The sequence below is a fragment of the Uloborus diversus genome, unplaced genomic scaffold (genome assembly GCF_026930045.1).
Source record: "Uloborus diversus isolate 005 unplaced genomic scaffold, Udiv.v.3.1 scaffold_737, whole genome shotgun sequence".
NCBI classification, from domain to species: domain Eukaryota; kingdom Metazoa; phylum Arthropoda; class Arachnida; order Araneae; family Uloboridae; genus Uloborus; species Uloborus diversus.
Window position 1 is genome coordinate 7,600 of NW_026558942.1, and position 9,233 is coordinate 16,832.

At 35.2% G+C, this 9,233-nt stretch overlaps 1 protein-coding gene across 1 annotated transcript; it reads left to right on the plus strand.

Moving 5' to 3' along the window:
- Nucleotides 1-8,141: 8,141 nt before the first annotated feature.
- Nucleotides 8,142-9,233, plus strand: LOC129233801 (gastrula zinc finger protein XlCGF7.1-like). Its single transcript, XM_054867776.1, has one exon. The coding sequence runs from the start codon at nucleotides 8,274-8,276 to the stop codon at nucleotides 9,168-9,170; it is 897 nt and encodes a 298-aa protein (XP_054723751.1). The 5' UTR covers nucleotides 8,142-8,273; the 3' UTR covers nucleotides 9,171-9,233.

Consider the following 9,233-nt stretch of genomic DNA (forward strand, 5'->3'; position numbering starts at 1 on the left):
TGGCACTCTCAGGTTCAAAGGGAAGATCTGCCTTCAGTTCGGTTGATTCTCTAATCCAGACTCAGACTTATAAGCTCTAAAACGAGTAAATCTGTTATCCCTGGATGTGAAAACCGGGCATTCTGTTCAATTGCGTGTAGATAGATCTTCGTCGTCTGTGCACTGTTCATTGTAATTGTAACAGTTGATTGCATTGCCGTTATCTCGCCGTCGTCGTAATTTGCGTGAAATCCGCATTTCTGTAGTTTAGACTTGTGAAATTGTTTACGTGTTTCAGCTTTGCATTTAACATACTCACTTCATCACTTTACTGTAATCATATCATGGTTATTAATTTCTGACTTATATCCTTTGTAAATTTGCTTCAATTAAATTTATGTAGACCTTTTTCAATAAAGTGTAACAGATTTATAAATAATTCTTATGGATTCAGAATACACTGAATTACTCACTTTAGAACATGTTTGAATCCAAACTGATTATGCAGTCAATAGAAAACTGTTTCATTTTATTTTTAACTTCGTCACGCTCTTCATATTCCAAAGATTCACTGTGGTTGACAAAAGCAAAAATACTACATATTACGAGGCTCTAGGCCAAACAGTTTTTCGGGATCCCCTGTTTTCAAACCAAAGGATTACAGTTTTTGCTTTTGGCTTGGCCCCCTAAAACGTTGGAGCCCTAGGCCACGGTCCTGTCGGTATATTCCGTAATCAGGTTTGACCGTGGGCAGGTAAAGGATAGCAACAGCAAATTTTTCTTTTGCATTTTAATCATCTATTGTGCACTGTAAAATTAATTCAGAAACGTTTGCGGGAAATAATGAGCAGCTAATGCACCCAGTTTATGCCAGTAACATGCCTTGCAAAAACCAAGAACTTTTCCGCTAAACTTCAATCTCCCTCCTGAAATTACCCAGGACTCCTTCTGAAAAATTCAGAATTCTCTTTGGTTAATGCCGATCATGTCTCTTGAACCTTCAAAGAAAACGTAAGTTGGTTTAGAATAATTGCCTGTCACCTTCCTGATTTAGAAAGAAAGCATTATTGCCAATGCTAAGACAGAATTGAAAGTAAGTACCAAGCATCTCACTTGCTTGCGATTCTTGCAGAGCCATGGAATCCAGAGTTCAGGTTCATTCTTATTGGTAACTTAGTCAATCTGGAAGAGCAGTAATCATATTGAAGCCGAATTCGTCGACTATTAATGTTATTGCGATCTTTTATTTATTACGAGTTGAAATTTTTCTATTTCTGTCAATAATTGATGGATTAAGAATGTTGTAGAATTAATTGCGTAAATGCTTTTTTTTAATTAATTGTAAATTTCGTGACATATTTTGAGAATTAATTAAAGCGAAATTATTTTTTGCTTTCACGACTTTTAACAGATAAAAATAAACGGTAATGTTTTATTTACTTAACTTCAAGCTGATATTGATCATAATAATTTTTTTCATATATTCAATTACTGCTTAGACATAATTGTTATCATTATTTTTTATCATTATTGCAATTTTTCGACAACAAAATCGAGAATTACCTCATTTAGTAAAAAGATTCATGTAAAATAAGAGTAAATTGTGGCTATCAAAAACTTGTTTCATTTCAACAGAAAACCCTACAACTATCCAAAAAAAAAGCGTACAAAGGTATAATTGAGAAAAATAAATTTTTAGAAAATTAAAACGAGTTACCCCCGAAATATCTTTGGAAGATTGATTTGGATCTAATAATTTTTTATCTCAAGGGACTAATGATGTTTTTTACAATAATACAGGTGCAATTAGGCTTAACGAAAATCTTTTCTTTTTTTTGCACAAATAAAAGTTCTTTCTTTCTCCTTTAAAATAAGAAGCATTTGATCTTCTTACTGATTTAAATTAATTTACTTAGAGCTTTTTGAAAAAGGATCAAAATGCCAAATTTTACTCATTCGCTGAGCAAAAAAATAGCTATATCTCAGGAATAAAAATTTTTCAAGAAAAAAATATAACAGTTTGGGAGTACAGAATATTAGTACATATTACTCGTCAAATCTCATCAAAATCAAAAATGGTACTGCACGGCCCATTTGTTGATTTAATATAGAATGATTTTATTTATTTATTCAAAGCCCACATGGTTTGTTTAGTTACATTTTATTTATTTATTTTTAACTTTTTTTTTCAATCAAAACATTTTTACGTAATTATTTTTAAATGCTTACTTTGTACTGATTAATCTTCTTGTTACCAAGTTTTTTTCTTTTTTTCTTTTTTTAAAATAAGTTAGCTAGAACATACTTGTATTACAGTGAAAAAACCTTTTATCCGGGAACCAAAAACCCGGGAAACCAGAAAACCGGCAAACTTTTGCCGATTTTCCAACCATATTTTAAAAATACGCATTTTTGGCAATTTTTGAAAAAACTAAGCATTTTTTTCTGAAATACCTAAAAGAAAATGAGCGGTTTCTTAATAAATACCATATTACTCATCTTTAACTCGGGAAAACTTTTACAAAAATGAACTTCAAAGGATTGTCTTTAACGCAGGGAAAAAATTTCCGGAATATTTTTTTGAACTAAAAAGTACACACGTAAGTTTGAAATTTTTGTGTTTTGTTCCAACCGAAAAGTAAAGAAATGAATATTGTCACATTATAATGCAATATTTTATTGAACAGCCTTTAATTAAAACCTTTTAGAGCGGAAGTAACGTCGTAAAAGCGCATGAAACACCACGATTCTTGAATTTTCCGGATAGTTGATGGTGGAATCTAGAAATCGTTAAACGCAAGACTGTAAATAAGGCTGTAGGAACTTATAAATTAAATTTCAATTGGTATTAACTTAATGCATAAGCAATAGTTATCAATAATCACTTACGCCAAACCTTTACAAAAAAGTGAAAGAAAAAAAACGCGTCCATGAAAACAAATTCTCTCATACACTATAGTAAAAGAATCGCACATTTACGTTCAAAAACTTGTTTCTTGCCCTTCCCTTCATTCTCTTTTATTTTAAAACATCGAAAATTGGTGTTTTTTTTTTTTCCTTTTCGAAAAGGGTCTCAGGTCTTATTACATAACTTAAGGTTTTTGGTGTTTAAATTATTCTCTCACTAGTAGTTTTTAATACTTCGATATTGATAAGCATTCCTGAACTGTTTTCTTCCTATTTTAATACGTATTACTATTAATTATAGTAATTTAAGTATCATAAACAATCGGGCAAAAGCTCTTTTTAGCGATCCAGAAAACCGGGAAATTCAGATATCCGGGATAGCTATGGTCCCGAATTTCCCTTATAATTGGTTCTCTACTGTATAACATATCTTTGTAGTTTAGTGATGCTGACACTAGTATACTGCTCAGTGTCAGTTTCCTTTTCTTTTCCCGAGAGGTTTTAAGTTGAAAAATATTTTCATGTCTCACATTGTAACATTAGGATAAGTAGGATGATCGGAGTACACTGGGGAAAAAAAAAAAAAAAATCCGAAACTTTACTGCTTATTTCCGAGTAACTTTTCGGGATTTCAATGGTTTTTATCCACTTCCTGGAAAAATCAAGTATCTTAAGTTAAAAAGTTTCCTGAATTGCTACAAGTTGCACAAATGCGGACTTTTCACATTTGAAAAATATTTTTAGCTCCCAGTTTAAAGATTAACTGAGCGTATTTATAAGGTGTATCCTATTAAGCCCCCAAAGACCGGGGGCGAATAAGCCCATGATGACCTGCGTAGCTTTGCAAGAATTGCAGGAAATTCTTGATACTTTCTTGGAATTTTGTCTTAACTGTGACCATGTTTCCAGTACTGATTTTGGAACTTTCTTGACAAATCATGAAGGTGCCAAGCTGTTATATTATACCTACCAAAATTTACTCTAAAGTTTTACAGACCCGACTAGCTTTAAACGGAAATATTTCTGAATTTTTCGGAAGGCTTCCAGGATAATTTCAGAACTGTACTGAATTTTAGCGGAAAACATTCCTACTTTACCAAGATATGTTGCTGGCAGAAATTGGGCACAATAGCTGCCCATTATTTTTCAGGAACGTTTCTGAATCGTTTTTACAGTGTAGGAAATGTGGTAAGACAAATTTTCTTATAACGCCTTTTCAGATTTAAGAAGAAAATGTTAACTGTTGAACATTCGTTTCTGAAAATATACCAGATTATAAGTTAAACATAGTGAAGAACGGGCAATCGCCTATGTTTGTGACACCCCAAAATACTTCAAGGTAAATAATGTACACTGGTGTGCAAAAATTAAGGACGAAGTCGAAAAATTAGCATATCAGCTGAACGAAGAGGCAGAGCGGACAAAAAGACCAATCAGGAGATTAAGTATGGTGATGTACGGTATAGCACATGCGCAGATATGCAGGCAGACGTAATGGGGGAGTGTCTGAGTAGTATAAAGCATGTTCTCGGTGTAAGATCAGTATTTCTGGCAAAGAGATTGCACGCCGTATAGCAGTTAAAATCACACCGAGTTGCTGCCTCAGCGAGAAATAGCGAATAATCAATCTGTTAGACGACATCTGGATGCTTTTACCCGAGGTCGAATCATTGGGAAGTTGGAAGAAGACCGCAGTGTGACAAGTGTGGCTGCAGAGTTCGGAATTGCTCACAGCATCGTTTCACGACTTTGGAGACAATTTCAAACTACAGGAACAGCTATCCGGGGGTTCAGTAGTGGTCATCCACGAGGAACCACACCCGCAGATGACCGGTATATTGTCTTACAGGCCAGAAGAAACAGACGGCAGACAGCGGGAGAAATCGCTAGACACACGACACAGGCGACTAGACGACCGATATCGCGTTTTACCGTGGCCAGAAGACTGCACGGTGGTGGTCTGTTTGCACGACACCCTATACGGTGTGTACCTCTAACGCCTGCCCATCGGAGAAGGCGTTCTCTGTGGTGCCGGGAACATCGGAATTGGAGAGACAATGAATGGGGACGAGTACTCTTTACAGATGAGAGCAGATTCAGTCTGAGTAGCGATTCTCATCGCATACTCATCTGGAGAGAGCGGGGAAGCCGCAATCATCCCTTGAACATCATTGAAAGGGACAGGTATGGAGGTCGCGGTGTTCTCGTTTGGGGAGGCATTATGCCTGGTAGTCGTACAGACCTTCACATCTTCGACGCAGGTTCAGTCAACGGGACCCGTTATTGTAACGAGATTCTTCTTCCATATGTGCGTCTTTTTAGAGGCGCTATGGGTCCGCAGTTCCTTTTCATGGACGACAATGCACCATGTCATCGCACAGTAGCTGCCGAACAGCTCTTAGAGAGTGAGGATATTGAACGTATGGATTGGCCGGCACGATCTCCGGATCTCAATCCCATCGATCATGTATGGGATTTTCTAGGCAGATGCTTGGCAGCTCGTACCTTACCACCAGTAACGATTCGGGAGCTTTGACTGGCGTTGCAAGACGAATGAGCAGCAATGCCTCAACAACTCATTGACACCCTCATTCTCAGCATGGGCAGACGCTGTGAAACCTGCCTAGCAGTCGGGGGAGAACATATCCCCTACTAAAGACCAGATGTTTCTTGCTAGACACCCATCACAGAGGGATGTTTCGGCCTTCAGCCGCAATGCGCTCCATGCTACTTTTTCGATAAAGCTTCTTTTCATCCCTCTGATTTCTCTTTTAGTAAGTGTTGCTTACATTACACATGTCCTTACGTATTGGGGATCTTACGGTATTAAATTTGTTGATTTGGAAAGCTTTAGTACAAAGTTATATTGAAAAAACCGTCTCGTCCTTAATTTTTGCACACCAGTGTAAGTCGAAATCATGTTAAGTGTTTCTTCATGTTTAGTTATTGTGTAAAAAACAACCATTAAAATCTTAAGAAAAGCGTGAGTTAAGTACCTAATTGCATCTATTGCTTCAATATTCTCAAAAACAACCCTAACAAAATATTGTACTCTTTTCTTTTTCATTTTTTGCAGCCGCTAAAAGTCCCATAGTTTTTAGTTGCCTCCCCCTCCCCCCCCCCCCCCCCCAAGCAGCACAAATCGTCCCAAAATCGTAGAAGTAATGTAACATCAACGTGATCACATGTACCGAAGTCCTCTTAAATTCGTAGCGATCTGGTTGATAAAACAGCAAAATGTCCGCCCAGCACAGCGATTTTACGTGAAATCGCTGTAGATATGATATGACTTTCAACATTCTTGGGAGCAATTATCAACGTTTTTTGGATGCTTACAAAATATCAACGATATTTCTAATTTGGTTATATTGTACTCTGGAGGAGTTTTCAACGGATTTTAGAGGTTAAATGGATTTATCTACTAATATTAGATGAATTAACAACCTGTTTCAGAGGATTTATCAACGATTTTCTCATGTGTTTGTGTCACGAAATATCTACATAAATTGCATCTTGGAAAATTAATTACCAATAAAATATAGACTGTTTGCACACTTTTTGAAAGTCTTAAAAACTTTTTTACCCTCAAACTTTTTAAAACAGTAATATACTTAAGATTTTTTAAAAAATCGTTTAAATAAAAATTCAAATTTGGAATATAACTCAATAAAATAATTAAGAAAGACAAGAAAAATGAAATAATTTTTAAATTAATTTCAAATATAAATAAATATGTATATTTTATTTAAATAATTTAAGAAAAAATGGCTGATGTTAACTATTTTTAGCGTTAAAAAAAAGTAATTTTAAAGATTTAAGACTTCCAAGAAACATGTCAGTAATCTATGAATCATTGATAACCTATTTTGTGTTCATATTTAAGTAGACAATAAACCATTTCTTTTGTATGCACAATTCACAAATTTTATTCCAGCAATAATCTGAACAAACAAACAAAATAATAATAATAATAATAATATGAGAATTTTTAATTCAAAGCTATCTCTACGTCGCTCTTGACGATCAAAACATTGTTTCTTGAATTTAGAAAACATAATTTTAAAAAAACTTAAAAAGCAGGCAATTACTTACTTCACGTTAATACAAGAAATCGCTAATTCATTTACACACTCACACTCGCAACAATACACAAGCCGACAACTGACAACGTGGAAACATACTACAGTCAGTAAATAGCCATTTTTATAAACTGAAATTGTTGCGCATGAGCAGATTAAACAGTTTTCAGACATATAAAAACTCGTCAAAATTATTACAAAAATTAGAGATACGTTATATACAGTAAATGTAAACTTTCAAACATATTTTGGATTTATTTTGAAACCTGTGCCAATTTCGTACTTTTGTCAACCATATTTGGAAAAGCCCAACTACGTGAGGAAATCTACATTGCGTCGATATCCGTTTGTGATATGTCATGAGTTTTGCACCAGTTCAACGATATAACAACGAATATTAGAAGATCTGTGTGCTGTCTGGGCCCCCCCCTGCTCCCACTTTTAAGTTCCAATTGCCGCCTCTGCTCATGCTACTCCGCGATCATCTTGCTCATCTAAGGGTGACAATGATGTGAGATACGAAAATATTTTGTAACATAAACCACTCGGAAAACTGACCCTGAGTAAAATATATTGCTAAATTGATACGATCTGCTATGATGCAAGTATGTTACCTTTTTAAAGGAAACTTGGTATTTACCGGCACGAAAACAAAGAGATTAATCAGTGCAAATAATGATATGCAATCTTTCTGTTTAGAAATAAAAACTCAATAGTAACAAAAGGAAGATAGGGAGCAATAGATCAAAGTTAAAATCAGAAATAAAAAAATATATCAAATGATTGTAAACAGTAAAGGGCAAAAGAGTGGACATGCAACAAATACCAATACTAGAAATCAAAATATGGAGAGAAAATCAATAATTAATACATAAAAAATAACCACATCTTCACAAAGTATGAAAACAAGGCAAGAATATTGCTAAAAATAGTTAGAAAAGAAATGATTCATACCTGGTTTAATATCGTAAGAGAGAACATAGTAGTGGATAGAGTCCGTAGGGACCCTAGTAGCAGACAAGAGGGTTTCGCTTTTATCCGATTTACAGCGTCACCTATAGTTACTTTCCTTCTCCATTGTATTGACGCATTTCTTTGAATGCTGTAGTATCAGTCCTCCATATTTTTCACTGTTCTTTCACGTTCTAAAACGGTTAGTTAACTGCGACCATTGGAAAAATTACTTGCTCTTGTTGACATAAGTGAAATGCGTTCAGATTTTTGTAGAATTTATTTTATTGAAGCGAATAATAATTTCTGTGGTATATATTCGTTTTCTCTCAAAGCAGTGTTTCTATTTTTTTCAAAATGCTGGTTTCTAATGTTTTAAAAATTGAAAACGGTATTACAAGTCTCACCGTCATACCCCATCTGTGTCACCTATGTCGAAAAGCCTTTACTAAGAGTTCTGATCTTGCAGATCATCTTCTGAGCCATGGATTAAAACTAGAACAGGATCCTGAAATCGTAACCCCTGATGCATCTTCTCAACCTGATGATGAAAACGCTTCGAAGCCATTCGTATGCAACTTATGTCAGAGGCGATTTACTAGTAAAGCGTACCTTTTGAAACATCAATTACTACATGAAGGAGAAAAACCTTACTCATGCGATGTTTGCGACAGAGGCTTCAGTCACAAATCTAATCTCCAAAAGCACTATCTTATCCACAATCCTCAGAAAGCTAAGCGCTATGAATGTGAAATCTGCGGGAAGGATTTCACATCTAAAGCGTATCTCAAAAAACATAACCTGATTCACACAGGCCAAAAACCGCATACCTGTAACATATGCCTAAAGGCTTTTACTCTGAAAACTAATCTTCAAAAGCATTATTTAACTCATACTAATAACAAACCCATGTATATATGTGACCTCTGTGATAAAGGATTTACATCTAAGGGGTACCTTGAAAAGCACAGACTAATTCACATTGATGAACGACCTCATGTTTGTGGCGTTTGCTTTAAAGCCTTCACTCTGAAAACTAATCTGCACAAGCATTATGCTACGCATTCATCAGTGAGGCCATTTGGATGTGAGGAATGCGGGAAAAGGTTTAAACTGAAGGTTGGTCTGGATCAGCATTACTTAACTCATTCAGACAGGAAACCTTATGAATGTGACAGTTGTAATAAGGCTTTCAAGACCAAAGTTGCACTTGATAAGCATGATTTGAATATACACGGTGGCGAAGAGCTATGATATTGTGAGGAAATATTCTGATTTTCTTTGCGTATTTTGTCAGCTATTACTATGAAAGTAAAA